The sequence below is a fragment of the Macaca mulatta genome, chromosome 5 (assembly GCF_049350105.2).
Source record: "Macaca mulatta isolate MMU2019108-1 chromosome 5, T2T-MMU8v2.0, whole genome shotgun sequence".
NCBI lineage: Eukaryota > Metazoa > Chordata > Mammalia > Primates > Cercopithecidae > Macaca > Macaca mulatta.
This window is the reverse complement of record NC_133410.1, coordinates 167,403,535-167,422,139: the sequence shown is the minus strand read 5'-3', so window position 1 is coordinate 167,422,139 and position 18,605 is coordinate 167,403,535. Positions and strand designations below refer to the sequence as shown.

The following is an 18,605-nucleotide window of genomic DNA, read 5'->3' as shown; positions in this document are numbered from 1 at the left end:
GTCATTAATGAGTCTGAAGGTTTTAATTCGCTTGAAAATTCACCTGAGCCAGGCGCAGTGGTTTATGCCTGTAATACCAGCACTTTGGGAGGCTGAGGCAGGTGATCACCTGAGGTCAAGAGTTCAAGAGCAGCCTGGCCAACATGGCAAAACCCCGTCTCTACCCAAAATACAAAAATTAGGCGAGCGTGGTGGTGTGCACCTGCAGTCCCAGCTACTTGAGAGGTCGAGGCAGGAGAATTGCTTGAACCTGGAAGCCAGAGGTTACAGTGAGCCAAGATGGCACCACTGCACTCCAGCCTGGGTGACACAGTGAGACTCTGTCTCAGAAAAAAAAGAAAAGAAAATTCAACTGGAAAAAAATATGTCCCATTAGCTATATCCTGACAAGTTGATTAAAAACTGACTAATGTACTGTGAGCTCTACCGTCAGCTTAAGGAGGAGAGAATAAGGGTAAATGTGTCATCCAACCACCCAGCAATAAGCTTTTCATCAAAAGTACTTAAGTGCCTAACTATTAAAACTACGGCATTTGATAATTTGATTATTACACTTTATAATAAGTTATACATATGATATGATGTGATGGAAAATTATAATAAAGCACCCACGTTTACTAACTGGACAGGCACTGTATTAAAATCCTAAAGATGTATCTCAGCTGGGTGTGGTGGCTCACGCCTGTAATCCCAGCACTTTGGGAGGCCAAGGTGGCGGATCACTTGAGGTCAGGAGTTCGAGACCAGCCTGGCCAACAGGGTGAAACCCTGTCTCTACCCAAAATACAAAAATTAGCCAGGTGTGGTGGCAGACACCTGTAACCTAGCTACTTGGGAGGCTGAAGCAGGAGAATCGCTTGAGCCCGGGAGGCGGAGGTTGCAGTGAGCCGAGATTACACCATTTACACCATTGCACTCCAGCCTGGGCGACAGAGCAAGACTCTGTCTCAAAAAAAAAAAAAAAAAAAAAAAAACCAACCAGAATGTTGGAACAAATCAAAAGCTGAAAAGATACTAAATAAAGGAGGAGAAGTGATACATGGTAATCGGCATAAATCAGAATTTAGGAAGTTAGAACCCCTCTGAGGAATGCATCTAGAGAGGAGGGAAAGCAGTTATAAGGGCATATACTGAGGCCGGGCGCGGTGGCTCAAGCCTGTAATCCCAGCACTTTGGGAGGCCGAGACGGGCGGATCACGAGGTCAGGAGATCGAGACCATCCTGGCTAACACGGTGAAACCTCGTCTCTATTAAGAAACACAAAAAACTAGCCGGGCGAGGTGGCGGGCGCCTGTAGTCCCAGCTACTCGGGAGGCTGAGGCGGGAGAATGGTGTGAACCCGGGAGGCGGAGCTTGCAGTGAGCTGAGATCCGGCCACTGCACTCCAGCCTGGGTGACAGAGCGAGACTCCGTCTCAAAAAAAAAAAAAAAAAAATAAGGGCATATACTGGATAAAACTAATTAAAATAGATGAGTATGGAAAAAAAGTGATGAGAACCATCGGAAAGTACCTCCCCAGGGACCCATTAGGAAATACCTCCTTCTGCGAGTAGTCCCTCGTGTACGGTTCCTAAGAACATTCAAAGGGCAGGACAGAAATAATAATAAACAATCCTCTCTATAAAATGACTAGATTACAGGCTGATAGAGTTTTAATTGAGAGGACTTTGCAAGTGACTGAGAAATCAGCCTAGAATTCAAGAGAGTAACTCAGAATTGTAGGCCGAAGCTAGGATTTCTGTTTGAGAAAACCTTCCTAAGAGCTCACTACTGTTACTTTGATTACATCTGCCTACTGCTGCAGGATATCAACAGTCGTTTCAAGAATTCATGAAATATTTTTTGTTAAATCAGTTTCAATATTAATAAAGAAGCAGCATTACTTATCCAAAATCTGGCATAACAAACTACAGGGGAAAGAACACTTAGAATATGATTTTTTAGCAATGCATTTGAGTATTGCACATTTTAATAACTAAGGAATAAATGGAAATGGTAAAACAAGGAAGGTTATTAAAAATACAATTTATAATCACTTAAACTATATAAAATAATGAGTGCAATGTGACTGGAACCAGTGCTAATACATTATAGCCAAACTTCATAAAATAAAGCATTTTTAAAACAATAGACCCACAATATTAAATATTTACTGGAAGTTGAAGGCAATTTTTTTTTGAGTCCTGGATAACTGAAGCTGATTTTTAGAGTAGATTTGTTTTCATAAGTATAATTTTTTAAAATGAAGAAATTGCACAACAACGTGAATGTACTTAACATGACTGAACTGTGTACACTTCGAAATGGTTAAGATAATAAACGTTGTTATATGCTTTTTACCTCAATTAAAAATAAAAATTTAAAAGAGACGCAAATGGGGAAAAAGCAGAAGAAAAAGTGAAGGAGTCAAGAGGGCTTACAAGTGAAACAGGCCAAAGACAGAGTGCACGGAAGCAGGAAAGGTGCTGGACGAAGTAGGAGGAGAGGTCACAGAAAGCAACGGTGGCAAACAGGGACACAGAGTTGAGACTCAGGGAGGGAGAGACAGAGGGAGTAGAGAGACAGAGGAAACTAGGAAGAAAGAGGGAAGAATAGAGAGAAGGGAAAGCAGAAAGAAAAAAGATGGGATGTTAGAGAGGTGCAAAATGATAGAGAACTGGGGTGAAGCCAAAAGAGGATGGAGAAGGAGAGGCGATAACAGCCAGGAGGGTAAAACAAGTAGAGAAAAAGAAAACAAAGAGGGAGGAAGAGGGAGAAGAAAGGAAAGAACTATTGAGGGGAACAATAGTGAAAAGTTGGAAACTAGAAAGAGAGGAAAGAATGAGGTGGAGAAGCTGAGAGAAGTTAGAAGTTCTGTAAAGAAAGCATGGTGAAAGAAAGGGGGTTAGAGAGGTAGGGGACTATACAGACAGAAACAAAAATAAACAAGGAGAAGCTGAGAGAGAACAAAAATAGGAGACGAGAAGAGAGTTAAGGATCTTAAAGGCACACTTATTCCTGATCACATTCTAATAATGTCTATGTTGTAGAATTCCCCTTTCAACAGTGTTTCCTTATACCCTACACAGTTTAACTTATCTCATCTTTATTATCATTATTTCAAATGTTTTCTAATTTCTTTTGTGCAATTTGTTTGGCTTGTGGGTTATTTAAATGTGGTTTTCAGCTGGGTACGGCGGCTGACACCTGTAATCCCAGCATTTTGGGAGGCAGAGGCAGGTAGATCGCTTGATCCCAGTTCGAGACCAGCCTGCAAAACATGGTGAAACTCTGCCTTTACAAAAAATGCAAAAATTAGCTGGGCATGTTGACGCACATCTGTAGTCCCAGCCACCAGGGAGGCTGAGGTGGGAGGATCACTTGAGCCCATGGTTGGGGCTGTGGTGAGCCTTCATTGTACCATGGCACTCCAGCCTGGGTGACAGAGTGAGACTCTGTCTCAAAAACAACAACAACAACAAAAATACATGGTTTGATTTCTGAGACAGTGAGAATTAAAAAAAAATTGATTTGTAGTCTAATTCCACTGCATTTTGAAAAATACAAGGTAAACTTCTGAGAAAAAAATTTCACACATTTTAACTTATATTAAATCAGTGGTCCAAATCTCTTTTGGGTAGAAAAGGTCCTTTTCATTTCCACAAACTCTTAACTCTTAAGTTCCATATAGGTCAAAAAGAGACTATGGAACTACTTCAGTCAGTGGTGTAGACAGCAGCATTCAAACTTTGTATACCTATTCCAAGAAAGAAATACATTTTATACTGCAACCTCAATGCACCTTTTGAAACAGACATTTTACAAAGTATACATGTAAGTCACTGATATTTTCTATTCTATTACACCAATTAAATGCTTTTTAATTAAACCCACTAAATTGTTTCCACAGCCCACTAACGGGTGGCATCACATTGTATACAGGGAAGTGGCTGGGCAGAAGCAAGGATCACCGAGCTCCTGAGCAGCAAGCCTGTGAAAGTGGCATCCAGCCTCCCCCCCTCTTCCCTGGTAGTGCTGAGCAGCCATGGAGGGGGAACACACAGTGGCGCCTGTCCTGGAAAGCTCTCAGAGGAGTCTTTGGAATGATTCCAGATAGTCTTCTCTATACTTAGGAACCTGGATTGAAATTATATCTGCATCACTGTGTATTCCCAGAAGTTTCTATTTTCATGTTTACTGTGACTTGCTAAATACTGAATGAGAACAATGAAATGTGAAGCAAGTGCTTCTACCTGTCAAATTATTGAAGGCCCCCCGACTTCATTGTAATAATGGAAACTCGGCCATCACTCACACTTGGCTTTACAAAGCTATCACAGGCCTTCGCTGACCAGAAGCTATCACAGGCCTTTGATGACCAGGGCCTTGTCCCCTCCTCACACTCCTCCTGTCAATAGCCAGACCCCTCATGGATTGTTTGGGGGAAGGGAGGACTGAAGACTTTCAGCAATACATGATCTCCTCTGAAAGACGAGGATTGTGAACCTACAGGAAAAGACTCTTCCTTGTTATGCTGAACATAGGGAATTAATGGCTCTCAGTTATGTTTCAGATGAGAAGCACACCTAATTATGAGTACATTGATTTAACTAAATGCACACTACTTAATTAGCATTTTTTAAAATGGGTGACCCAGCAGCATGGAATACAATGTTCCCTTAATATCCAGCCCCCTTTCCTTCTCCACTTAATGAGCCTACGTTTCTTTCAAGACTATTATTGTTCTATAATAAAAACAGCCATGTTCTGTCTTCCCCAGGAAAAACTTCCTGTATGACCAAGAATGAGTTAGGCATGTTCTGAGTAATGATCAAATCAGGGCAATTAGCATATCCATCACCCCAAACTTTTATCATTTCTTTGTGTTGGGAACATTTGAAACCTTTCTTCTAGCTTTCTCTGAAAATAAGCTATTAACTATCCTAATCCAATGCTAAAGAACACTAGAACTTATTCCTCCTATCCAGTTGTAATTTTGTATTTGTTAACTAGCCTCTCTCCATATCCCCCCTCCCTTAAGTCCATTTAAATATCCATAAATTCTTTAATTGATTTAGAACATGCCTTTTACCCCTAACCACGAGGGGGCTTATATTCGCTTATACATCTCACGACCAAGAGCACAAGGACAAGACAACATCTGTACTGTTACAAAATGAAGCTGAGAGTAATAAGTGTAGGGATGAGAATCTAATGAATATGTGTAAAACCAGTGCTTGGCTCATAGTGTCAGCTTTCATTATTGTTATTATAACATGCTGCTTTCCAGGATGAGGTGCTTTTCTGTGGATATTTTTGATTGTTATAACTTTGGGTGGGAGGTGGGAGGGGCAGTTCTACCAGCATCTAGTAAATGGAGGCCAAGGATGCCACTCAACATCTGTTAATGCATAAAACAGCTCTTCCTACACCCCACAACTCAACCAACAAAGAATTATCTGATCAACAGTGCTGAGGTTAAGAAATCTTACTTGAGGGTCAACAGCCGCTGTGGAATGGGAGAACACAGTTGGCTTACACTGCTTTAAGAGTGTAGCACAAAGCTGCCACTTGGGGTAAGGAGAGGAAGGTGGTGGCCTTACAATTAGAATCCAGGGACCAACTTCCTATTCCTCATCTGCCCAGTGACAACTTATGAACTATTGGGTGAGAGAGCCAGTATAAACTACAAATTCTAGCTTTTTTTTTCCTATTCCATCCTATATATTCTCTGAATAGTCAAATTAGGTACTAACCCAGCTGTGCCCAGAGAGGATTATATGGATGTGTTTTGGCCAGCATGTTCACTGACTGGGAGGTACGTTTCTCTGAGAAGGCTTTAATGGGAGGGTGATCCACAGGCATGACAGTTGGGACCCAGGCCAGGTGGTAGGTTAACACTGCAGTCAGTAAGGCAGCAAAAAACCTTGGAGAAATGGAAAAAGATACAACCAACTTAGTCAATACAGAAAGAGGCACGTCCTATGCAGAACATACATTGGTTATGGGATTTGCATACAAGTCTCCAGAGAGTTGAAGCTTACTGGTTTTTATTGATCTGTTCTATCAGAAGCGTAAACTCCTTGAGAAAGCGCTGGCAGAGCTGGTTTTTTTCCAAAGTGCCAGACATCATGGTAAGCCATACAGGTTCAGCTATCCTTGGAACAGAATATAAGTTCCAGATAGTTCCTCTATAGAACAGAAAGAGAGGGAAACACAAAAGTGTCAGAAATACTATTTTGGATAACCTTGGTGTAAAAGAATAAAGGAGAAAACAACGTGAATCTATGTAGTCCTTAAAAGATTCAAGCTCCACACATAACAGGGGTTGGCACATTGTGGCCCACAGGCCAAATCTGACTGCCACCTTTCTTTGTAAGTAAAAAATTTTACCAGGTCCCAGCCATACTCATTCATTTACTTATTTACTGTCTATGGCTGCTTCCGTGGGACAACGGCTAAGTTGGGTTGCTACTACAGAGACTCTACAGAAACTGAAAGTACAGAACTAGAAAGCCTCACTTTCAGCTTCTTGACCTTTGAAAAATGGACACATCATTAAAGTAGGACCCAGATTCTCGGCTGGGCGTGGTGGCTCATGCCTGTAATCCCAACACTTTGGAGCGCTGAGGTGGTAGATTACAAGGTCAAGAGACTGAGAACATTCTGGCCAACATGGTGAAACCCCATCTCTACTAAAAATACAAAAATTAGCTGGGTGTGGTGGCAGGCACCTGTAAACCCAGCTACTCAGGAGGCTGAGGCAGGAAAATCGCTTGAACCCAGGAGGTGAAGGTTGCAGTGAGCCGAGAGTGCACCACTGCACTCCAGCCTGGTGACAGAGCGAGACTTAGTCTAAAAAAACAGGAAAAAGAAAAAAAAAGTAGGACCCAGATTCTCAAGCGCAAGCCAGTGTCCAGTCTGACCACAGCAGAGCAACAGGCAAATCTCTAGTGCTTTCCCAAAAAATTATGGAAGGTGTACTAATCATCAGATTGCCATCAAAGAGCACAACTTTATGTCATTCTCAAATATATGACTTAAGTCTTAGCGATCACCAGATAATGAGTAACATGTTACTTGAGTACTTTAACACATAACCCAGAGTTAAAAAAGGCTTGTGATTTTGCTCCAGGTAGCATTATAGAGTTCACCAACATATACGTTAAGCATCATAAAAGTGTTCTAACATTCAAAGGATTATAAATCTTTTTTCTCCTTCAGCTACGGAGTAACAGTTTGACTCATTAGCTCATGACTGCTTTGGAGTGGGATTCCATTCCCCACCAAGGAAGCGGCTCTAAATGGTGCAACAATCCCAACTCAGCATGATGAAAGAGGATCCCACCTGCTACCCAACACAATTTACCTTTCCATGCAGATACAAGGAGCAAGGACTCCCTTTCCACACAGATACTAGGAGCGAGGACTCTAGACACCAGTTTCCAGAGGACACTGGGTATAAACTAGGACTGTCCTGGCAAACTGGAATGTATGTCTCCCGGACATGCATAACCTCTCCATCTGTGCTTTGAATAAGCATCTGTGAACTCAAGTTTCCACATCTGTAAAACGGGGTTAGTAGTGCTTAGGGCTTTTGTGAGGCTGACATACAATAATGAATAGACTGGTGAGAGATACCTGAACATTAGTTTTCCCCATTCATCCTGATAAAAACAATCCTATCAGGGACTGTCGGTCGAGCAGTAGTGAGGATTACTTATTGGTAAATTATTTAAATTTTTTGCTTCATTTGTTCTGTTTCCACCTTGAAGAGCGGAACCACAAAAGTAAGGAATAACTGCCAGGCCCCCAATTCTTCCAAGTTACAGTTTCTCTTTATCCATGGCTGCTCATAAATATTTCCTGCTGGATTTGCCAAACTTTGCCACTTTACCTGAATTCTCCCAGAGCTTCCATCAAACGGCTGACGTAAAACTGGACTCGGAGACTTGATTCTGCTATTTTCCTACAGGAGATCATAGCCTTTGTTGAAGAGAAAGCAAGCCAAATTACTGAGAAGAAATTTTATAACTTATCTACTGGGCTTTATTAATAAAAAATATGTAATCAATTAACAACACTCAAGGTAATAATGCCTTCAGTCATGAAAAAGCAGTAATTTCTTTCCCTAAGGCAACCCAGTATCTGGTAACTAACATCAACATGCCTAAGAATTTATCACTGCTACAGGTGATTTAACTTCCTTAGGAAAGACATCTGATACATAAAGAGAGAAATTCTGCCATTTTCAAAGCCCCACAATCACTTCTCTATTTGACTTTGGATTACATCCTTATTACCTTTTCAATTGCACTCTTCAGCCTGTTCATGTGAGATTCAAACAGGGGAAAATGAGAAAAGAAGAAGTCCTGGAAATTCCTTTGTGCTTCTTCTTTCTCACATAGGGAAAAGATGATGCTTATGGCAATTTTCTTCCTCCTAACCATAGACGGATTAGAACTACAGGTTTCTTCAGCCAAGCTGAATGTCTCATCAGTTGACCTGGAGGGAAATATAAGTTTGAAAAGTTGCCATGCATCAATGAGTCACACTGATGGTCAACTGTAATGACTGGGGATGACACCCAGAACATTCAGTCGTAACTAAGAGTATATCCGCCTTTAGTTCATTCTCTTCTATAATTCTCTGGCATGAAGATGAGAACGTCAGCTTGCTTGCCACACAGTATTATCCTAATATGGAAAGAAACGCAAACGAAGGCTACAAGTAATTTAAATTTCCTGTTGTTACTCCTGTCCTTTTCCTTTGGATCATTTTATGTCAAACTGATGATATTTAAGAAGGAATATGAAATATCTGTTTACCCAAAACACAGTCGCTTTATTTTGGCTGACAGATACCAATAGATAAGACGTCAAAAGAGGAATGATCCTACATGGTATTCTGTTGAACAAGAGTATCACATTTGAACATGTACTGGTACTTCCAGGATTACTTTTCCAGGGCTATTAAAACTACTAGATCAAGTAACTCTTCTAAATGCTCAGATTAAGCCATGTGATTAAGCTCTCTGAAAATCCTTCAAGTAGAAACACTTACCTCTCTTCTGCTACAGCAAAATTTTCAAAAAACCTATGATTCTTTTGAGAGACTCAGCTTCTGTGATGACAGCCATGTAGCCCAAAACTTCTAAATATATATTTAGTCTTACAGGGTAAGCCTCACAAAAATGGCCTAACCATGTCTCTTACTTAACTACTGTGGAAAGCCAGTGTAGCTACCAAATAGCTACTAACAGCAAGCATACAAATAAAATATTTTTTTTCCTACAAAAACACCAACACAAAGGACCTAACATTGCAAATGAGAGCCCTACACGGGCAATACATTTTCTCTTTCTCACTAACTCCATCATTTAGTCTCATATCTCTGCCAAATATGGAAAGGTACTGCTTCCTCCATTTTCTTGACTATAAATTACAACATAACAATTACTCATGCTGGGCAGAATATGAGAATTAGCCTTCTGCCCCGGTCTTCAACTTATTTACTTAGGGCTCTACTCATGGTCTTTAATGCTTGTGTGATTTCAAATAAACCCAGATTTTATCATTAAACATACATAGGCCAAAAGTGTTATGGTCAGGAATGCTATTAATTAATTAATTTTGGGAGGACAGGGTCTCACTCTGTCACCCATGCTGGGGTGTAGTAGTGTGATCATGGCTTACTGCAGCCTCAATTACCTAGGTTCAAATGATCCTCCCACCAGCCTCCCAAGTAGCTGGGACTACGACCATAGGCACACACCACCGTGCCCAGCTACATTTTCTTTTTTTTTTTTTTTGGTAAAGATGGAGTCTCCCTATGTTGCCCAAGCTGGTCTTGAACTCCTGGGCTCAAGTGATCCTTCCACCTCACTGTCCCAAAGTGCTGGGATTACAGCTGTGAGCCACTGCATCTGGCTATTTTACTTTTAAAGGAAAGGAGATAGACATCTTATTCTAACCTCGTTATATGTTACTGTTTCCCTTAACTTCAAGCAAGATCCTGGAGATGTAGTTATGGTTGGTAAATCAGTAAAAGGTTTTCACTCCAGATGTGTCACTAATGGCACATAGTGCTCTTATAAATGCTACACATTACAATCGTCAATTGCTTTCTCCGGGAAATCCCTAGATTCTAATCATCAGAGAAAATTCTTGAGGTTTCCTTAGAACTTCACACAATTTCATACAACGTTCTCTCTTCTTTACCAAGGTACTGGTGCTAAAGCCTTGTTTTCTTGCACTACAGTAGTTGATTTCTGTTCTGTATAGGAAATTCTTCTGCGTTTATATTACAATAAGGCTTGCTTGCAATCCTTTCCTCTTTGTCTGTCATCTTACATTTCCCTTCTTTTTCAAAAGTAAAATGGCCATATCAGTCCACTCATTTTTAGGCCAGCTTTAATAATCAAACTGTCATAAACACTGAACCCAATACAGTTTCTCATCATCATCATCTCCACCCTATAAACAATAGCCAATGCTCTCATCAGTTTTAACGTAGGAGAGAGTGCCACCTGCTGAATTTCTGAAAAACTTCCATAGCTGTAACAGTGGAGAACTTACTTGCTTTACTATATCCCTCCACTGAATTTTAAATCTACTGAGTTTCATTCTGTAGTTTTTTTTTTTTTTTTTTTTTTTGAGACGGAGTCTCGCTCTTGTTGCCCAGGCTGGAGTGCAACAGCGCGATCTCTGCTCACTGCCAGCTCCGCCTCCCAGGTTCACGCCATTCTCCCGCCTCAGCCTCCCGAGTAGCTGGGAGTACAGGCACCCTCCACCACGCCTGGCTAATTTTTTGTATTTTTAGTAGAGACGGGGTTTCACTATGTCAGCCAGGATGGTCTCAATCTCCTGACCTCGTGATCCGCCTGCCTTGGCCTCCCAAAGTGCTGGGATAACAGGTGTGACCCACCGTGCCCGGCCTCATTCTGTAGTCTTGGATCAACCATGCAATGTGGAATAAATCAGGTCATGTAGTATCTTACTTATAATTTAAGAAGTATTCTACAATAAAAGGATGTTTAAGAATGTTTTCAAAAATTTAAGTGTGTGCCCCAGTACTTCATCATACTTTTATCTCCATGTCACCAGAGAAGGTACACAGGCTGTACTGCAAATGTGGAAACTGAGGCAGAGTGCTGCCTCAACCTTCCTCGGGAACAGAAAGGTTCTCATTAACAATGCTGGAGTTAGAACCCAGGATTTCTATCTTCTAGTCTAGGCTCATTACTTGGATACTGGCAATGACCAGGGATTCTGACCCCATGCCTAATCTGTCTGCTGCTGCTCATGCTAGCCAATGCATCATGCCATGCAGAGCACTGAGGGAAGGAACTGGAAGCAGTCTGATGAGCTGACAGCCCTGAGAGTCAAGGAAAGGCTGCAGCTACACACAATTTTTTTCCTAACAAAGAAATCAAATAGAATTTTGTTAACACTTATGGATAAGCATTTATGTACATTGTAAGTACTTCAAGATCATAAATAATTAAAGCAAAAATGGCTATTTAAGTACATCTCAACAATCTATCATTGATATCAGGACTCCTTAGTCTAATTGTTATTTATGTCAGTTTTGAACTTATACTGAATTGATGTATTACACTGGACTATATGAAATTAATGTTTTGTAGGTCAAAGAACACCCCATCAGCAACTTTATAAGGTTGGTCCAATTTAATAATTCAAATCAAAGGCTTCCTGGGACATTATACCTTTCTCTTTAGGGTTTCAATTGCCTCGGCAAGTGATGGAATCCCTGAGGTTAGCTGTTAAATGCCCAAGCCCCATTCCCCATTCGGTAATCAAAGCCTGCCACTTGGCACAGCAGGGAGCCCTGAGGTCAGTGTGGAGCCAACTGTTAAGAATTGTGAATATTGAAAACATTCATTCTATTTTACAGAATATAGTGTTGCCCGATTCTAACAAAAACCAGAAACTGTGAATATCATCCCTGCTACCTTTAACTCTCTTAGGAAGGACATTTTTAACTACCATGAATCTTCTGTCAAAGCCAGAAGCAATCACAACGTTTGGTACCCACTGTTCTCCTGTCTCCAGCATAAAAAATGAACTTTCACAACCACATACCTGCCAAAAGGGAGAGATCAACTACAACATCCTTTAAATGAAGTGATCTTAGGCCGGACGAGGTGGCTCAGGCCTGTAATCCCAGCACTTTGGGAGGCTGAAGTGGGAGGATCACGAGGTCAAGAGATTGAGACCATCCCGGCCAACATGGTGAAACACCATCTCTACTAAAAATACAAAAATTAGCTGGGCGTGGTGGCACATGCCTGTAATCCCAGCTACTCAGGAGGCTGAGGCAGGGGAATCGCTTGAACCCGGGAGAAAGAGGTTGCAGTGAGCCAAGATCGCGCCATTGCACTCCAGCCTGGCGACAAAGCGAGACTCCATCTCAAAAAACAAAAGGGATCTTCACAGGCACAGTGACCAATTCAAAACGTCTGCTACACTCACGTTCTTGGTGTTCAGCAGTACTCCACTAAGGGCTTGCTGCATGGGCATGCAACCCGGCACACACAGGGTCCCCCTTTCACAAGAGTCCCAGGCTTCATTTAATGTTCTGTGATCACCATCTTGAATTTTAAATAATTTTATCTTTGAACTTTTGTGCTGTAAGTGGAGTCTAATGGGACAATGAAGCATGTGTTGGGATGAAGTCTAATGAGACAATGAAGCTCAGAAATAGATACTCCAAAGTATGACACTTTGGTATGCTGAGTACTTTGAACTGAAGGACAGGGGCTCAGAAGCAAGACCTTGCTTTTCTGACCTTATCCTGCCCTTCCTTTTCCTACTCCTCTTTCTCCCCAAAGGCACAGAAACTAAGATTCCTGTTCCCCAAGGTAAATAAAAAAAACATGAGCCTCTTTTTTCTCCAAAGCCAACTGTAAAATTTATTATAGAAATACTATTCTAACTTCCTCCCACCTTTGTAAGTGCTGGTCACAAAAAATTTCTCTGACCTACCTTGCCTGAAAATAGATGATAAGACCATTCCATTCCAGAGGGGTCTTACCCTCTACCTGGGAGGAAGGAATGCTATACAGAGAGGTCAAAAAGAATTCCGACAAGACAGGCCCTGCTGGGTTTTCCTGCTTAAGTCTATTACCAGTAGATCATCTCTGTCCAATCACATTTCTACATGGCAGTCCATTCTTTGTTGAACTTAAGCATAAAAATACAGTTCTCCTTGGGTCCTTCAATCTTCATGTCTGAAGGCTCCATGTCATGTGAAACTCTGACTGAATAAAATTGTTGTTTCTCTCTTGTTAACCTGTATTTGTTTTTTTTTTTTTTTTGAGACGGAGTCTGGCTCTGTCGCCCCGGCTAGAGTGCAGTGGCCGGATCTCAGCTCACTGCAAGCTCCGCCCCCCGGGTTTACGGCATTCTCCTGCCTCAGCCTCCCGAGTAGCTAGGACTACAGGCACCCGCCGCCTCGCCCGGCTAGTTTTTTGTATTTTTTTTTTTTAGTAGAGACGGGGTTTCACCGTGTTCGCCAGGATGGTCTCGATCTCCTGACCTCATGATCCGCCCATCTCGGCCTCCCAAAGTGCTAGGATTACAGGCTTGAGCCACCGCGCCCGGCCAACCTGTATTTGTTATAGGAGTGTCAGCCATGACCCTTATGATGGGGAGGGCATGGATGAACTCAGAACCCAGGGCTTGCAGCCCAGACACCAAGCAACTGGCCTGGCAGTCAGGCACATACCCATAAGCCTGGGGCAGGCCATGGTGTTACAAGACTCTAAGTGGCACAGCCGGGTCTTGGACCCACACTGATGGCTGTGACTATGGTGACAGCAGAAGCTGCAGAGGCCATGGTTGTGGGAGATAGGGGAGCGGAGAGAGGAGGGACTCTGGTAGCACCAGGAACCAGGGTGGAAGGCCAGCTTGCCCATCAGTCACCGGAGCCTGTCCCTGTAGAGTCTGCACAGATATTAACTCTCTGACCTGAGCCCCAGGACAGAAAATTATCACAAAGTAAAAGCCTACATGGGGACATTGCAATAAAGAATATCAGGGAGTTATTACAATTCTGCAAAGAGTTTAGTCTCTGTTTTTGAAAACTGCTGCAACACTGCAAAGTAAATATTCATAGGCATAGAAATAGAAATTGAATGTAAAGATTGTTATGCTGGAAAAAACCACACTGTTTTCATATGAAGCTTCAGATGAACAAATTATTAAAGAGGAAGGCTTTTTTAAAATTAATTTTTCCTCGTAATTGAGGACACAGTGATAGAATGCATAAACAGGCATTTTGAATTATATATAACTCATGAGAACATTTTTAGTTTCTTGTAAGATCTCCACAAGTTACAGGAAATGTCAGAAGAAATATTAAAATAAGCTTGTATAAATTTACATCTAAAATTAAATTCAGACTTACTCAAAATGGATTTGTGTGAAGAATTAAATCTTTTAAAAAACTGTTTAACAAGAATCATCTGATGCAGATGTACTAAAATTTACATCTTGAAAGTTTATCAAAAATTTATCCAAATGTTGTTATAGTCCATAAAGCTATGTAACACTGCATCAGCAGAAAGATCCTTCTCCAAGTAAAAAATTATCAAAAATTATTTGCCACCTTGCATTTGCTGGGAGTGACTATCACTTTCAATTATATCCATTGAAAGCCAAGTTGCTAAAACCATAAACTTTGATGACCAAACAAATGTATTTGCAGAAAAGGCTTACAACACCAGATATCACATAAAGTATTCTTAAAGAAAAACTTTTTTCCTTTTTAGTCCCTTTAATAACACTTTTCTTGTTTTTGAATAAGAGGCACCACATTTTTATTTTGCACTGGTCCCATAAATTAGGTAGCCAGCCTTGACTGTATTCACAACCTTTCTGAACGTGAGATACTTATTTTAGGTATAAGAGTTCACTAGAGATTCACTAGTTCCCAATGCCAGATCTCAATTCAAATTAGTTTTGAAGAATTTCGAAGGAATTGAAAAACATTATTTCAACTTTGGATTTAAGCCTGAAGGGATAAAAAAACATTTTCAGAAAAGAGATGTTGAAAGAGGATGGTTTCCAAGACTCATCTCTTCCAATCACAGAAGCTGTCATAATGACAGTGAGGATGGTGGCGGTGCCATCTCCTGATAGTCGCAGTAATGGTAATGACAATGATAGCAATAATTATAGTAAATAAATCACATTGGCCATATTTTACTGCCCATATCCTATGTCTTGGCTAAACACTGGACTTGCTTTATCTCATTTAACCCTCCCAGCCACAATCTGAAGCTGTGCTAGTATTATTATATTGCAGATGATGATGCAACACTCAGAATCCAGGTTAACTTATTCTATCATACATCTAGTGAGTGACAGGGCTAGGACTTGTGTTCACACAGAATTCCAAGCTTTTAATCATTTCATTCAAAGTCCACCAACCAAAAAGTAGCTTCTTGATGGGTGGCAAAGGTATAACTTTTTCTTTCCAGCTAGCTCCCTAGGATTGTGAAAGGAACAGAAGCGAGGCAAGCAACCTGATGTGTGCTACTCACACACCCTGACCCCTCAGTTTCTCAGCTCGTCTCTTCAGTGCCATCTCTTGCAGGAAGGGCTCCCTAATTCCTCCCATGACCATCACTGTATTTCCTCCATCCTGAGTCTCATAGCACTTTATGTCTTCCTATGATATTTACCACGTAACATCTTTATACCATTATTTATGTGTGTACCATCTCGTAAACTATTCAAGTACAGGCACATGCTAAACTATCTTACACCTTCACAGATCCCTACGTATGGTGAGTACCAGTCAATTTACTAAATCAGTTAATTGACATGTGAATTTTTATAGGTACACATGAAAATTCCCCTCCAAGTATTTGGATTATAGGAAGAACAAGTTGGAAGCTATGAATGTAACATCAAATGTACATTTTGCACACAACTAACCTTTAGATCCAAAAACCAACTGAAATGAAGACAGAAAATACCTAGATGCCATCTCTATTTAAAATCATGTTCATATCTGTTTAGTTTAAGAATTTACGTATCACAAACCCTTGACTTCATATATTTTTGAATACAAAACTGGTATCACTGTAGCCAAGGAAGAGACTGATCCACCCTTCATTACTTTTATAAGCTACATCTGGAAGGGACCCACTTTACAGAGAGCGCACCATTTTAAAAGAACACCCAATCTAGCTCAACATGATACAACTACTCAGATACTTCCCAGTGTCTTCCAAAGGAGGAGATTTTTAAATTTCAGCTTTTATTTATTCTTTCCTTTAGAACTTCCAATTTGTAAACTTTCAGGCTAAGCTGAAGCTAATAAAAAAGTTTTGGTTCTTTTTCCACTGACAATAGGCACGAACAGTTGCCCTGCCAGTTTCATCAAGCTGCCTACACTAGCACTCTTCTCAGCAAGAGGAAACTTGCAACTCACCTCCTTGGAATGATGCCATTTTCCAAACTTGTTGTCTGACTTCGAAGCCAGCGACGCTGGTAACTGCTGGAAGAAGATGTAGAGGAACTTGGAGATGGGAAAGGTGTGATCAAAAGACTGCTTAGTGAGGCTGTAGGAAGAATTTAGAATTTAAAAGTTGAGATCAATTAGTCCTTATATAGCTACATAATGCATAACATTATGAATGTATTTAACATCATTTAACTCTACATTTATTATGTATTTAATATCACTGAGCTGTATACTTTGCCATTAAAAAATGACAAAACCTGCAATTACCTTTGCACCAACCTAATAAAATGGTTGAGATGGTAAATTTTATGTTATGTGTATTTTAATACAATCCAAAAATTGGAAAAAAATATCTATGCCAAGTAATCTAAAATTTCAGGTTCTACCAGTAATATCCAGCAGGGGGAGACTATAATTTCTCTCTTGCTAAGATTTCTAACAGCAAAGAAAACATCCTTTAAAAAGGAAAACAAATTAAAGGAAATAAGAGTGTCACAGATGTAGCAAGTGCATAAATTAGCAGGCCCATATTACAAACGCAAAATAATCATTACTCAGAGTGTAGATTGCAGATCTCTACTAAAATGGTCCACACGACATAACTATATTGCCACCTGGTATCTAATGCCATACACAATGCTTGCTTTACACACATTTTTTCCTGAGTACTCCTTCACTCTAAACTTTGAGGTAAAATTTAGGCAAATAAGTTTTTTCCCCACCTAGTATCATGTCTTCCAACCTTCATCTCCATATATACAATACTTAGCCTCCTTCCCTCCAGCCCCCACTGCTACTCTGTTGTCTGTGAAAAAGAAACCTCTACTCTCCAATATGCTCTCTGCTTGAACTACTTATTTGCTTCTGAGCCTTTCTCTGCTTCCTCCTGCTACATATTAGATGCCTACACCTGCGTCTCAGGAAGTATGAGCTGACAGTGCCAGCCCAGACTTTTCTAACCAGCAGGGAGGAGGGACTAGTCCTTCTCAGGTAGGCAAAGGGTTTCTTTCAAGTGAAGCTGCTTGATGAACATCTACTGATTTGAAAGAATGGAAGAAAACAGACTTGTTCTGCTTTTACTTCCCTAGGGCTAAGGAATTAGACATTGAAATGTCACTCAGTCCAGTGGAAAATAAAATAGGGTGCTACAGATGGCCAGTCAACATTTTCTGAAACAAATCACAGGGTAAAGGAAACTGATTTTGGTAAACACAGTATACTATGCTCATGAATATGACTTGATAAAGCAGTGTCTCCACATGAACTATTACATTTTTATTTATACTTTTGTGGGCAAACGTAAATAACCTGACTCCCCGACCTGAGCTCTTATATACTACAGGAGTTACTTTGCTATCAACTAATAGGACATGCCAGGTGTGCTAGGCGACTGGGGTAAGTGGTGGACAAGTCTATAATAGTATCAACGAACATGATGACTCAAGTTTCTTTCCAAAGCAGAGGTCTATGAGATGCTTTTCGTTTTATCTAGCTGATATTCACAGAACATTTGTTTGGTGGGTCTTAATCATCTTTGCATCCATTGTACCCATAACAGTGCCTTGACCACAGTAGGCAATTAGCAAATGCTTCCTGAACGTATGGCATTTTTTTTTTTAAACCAAACTGTTACATGTGGCTGGCCCCAGTAAGCTGACCTGGTTGCCATCTTGAGACCAGACTTAAATCCCCAAAACCAAATCCACATTTCAAGTATCACTGAACAGGTAATTTTACTGAGAATTTTGAAGGGAGTTAGAAGAGAGCTTTTCCTTGGAGTCACACAAAATTACTTAATAAAACATCCCAAATAGACATTTCTGTCCTGCCCCCTAGTTCCCAAAGTCCCCTACAGAATCCAGAAGCTCCCTCCCACATCTCTAGGGTCCTGCCTCTTTCCTTGCCTTATGCTGAGCAAATCAACTTCTGGCAGGCAGAAGACAAGGTTGACGGGGTACTTGTTGGGTAAATACTTTTCTCCTGTCACAGTATTAGGGCTTAGAAAATGGTACCCCAACATATGGTGCCCTGGCATCCTGAGCACTTTGGACCAAAGGACACTGGAAGGCCTCAGAAGTCAAGTCTGTCTCAGACCTTCTCCTGCCCTTCTTTCTCCTGCTCCTGCTCCT

General features: G+C 40.9%; 2 protein-coding genes across 6 annotated transcripts in view; both read right to left on the bottom strand.

Moving 5' to 3' along the window:
* Window positions 1-4,012, bottom strand: part of RAPGEF2 (Rap guanine nucleotide exchange factor 2) — a 486,440-nt gene extending 482,428 nt beyond the window's left edge. Inside the window, exon 1 of the mRNA XM_078002396.1 lies at window positions 3,993-4,012. The gene's annotated coding sequence lies outside the window, so the exon portion shown is untranslated. The remainder of the gene's footprint in view (window positions 1-3,992) is intronic.
* FNIP2 (folliculin interacting protein 2) overlaps window positions 1-18,605 on the bottom strand; it is a 137,669-nt gene that overhangs the window by 37,645 nt on the left and 81,419 nt on the right. For 4 of the 5 annotated variants that reach the window (XM_015139419.3, XM_015139421.3, XM_015139418.3 and 1 more), the window contains 5 exons: window positions 16,444-16,573; window positions 8,283-8,484; window positions 7,877-7,965; window positions 6,024-6,170; window positions 5,736-5,905 (listed from right to left, as the gene is read on the bottom strand). In XM_015139419.3, the coding sequence (XP_014994905.3) occupies window positions 5,736-5,905; window positions 6,024-6,170; window positions 7,877-7,965; window positions 8,283-8,484; window positions 16,444-16,573 (738 nt within the window). The remainder of the gene's footprint in view (window positions 1-5,735; window positions 5,906-6,023; window positions 6,171-7,876; window positions 7,966-8,282; window positions 8,485-16,443; window positions 16,574-18,605) is intronic. The other variant, XM_028848846.2, reaches the window with a different exon arrangement.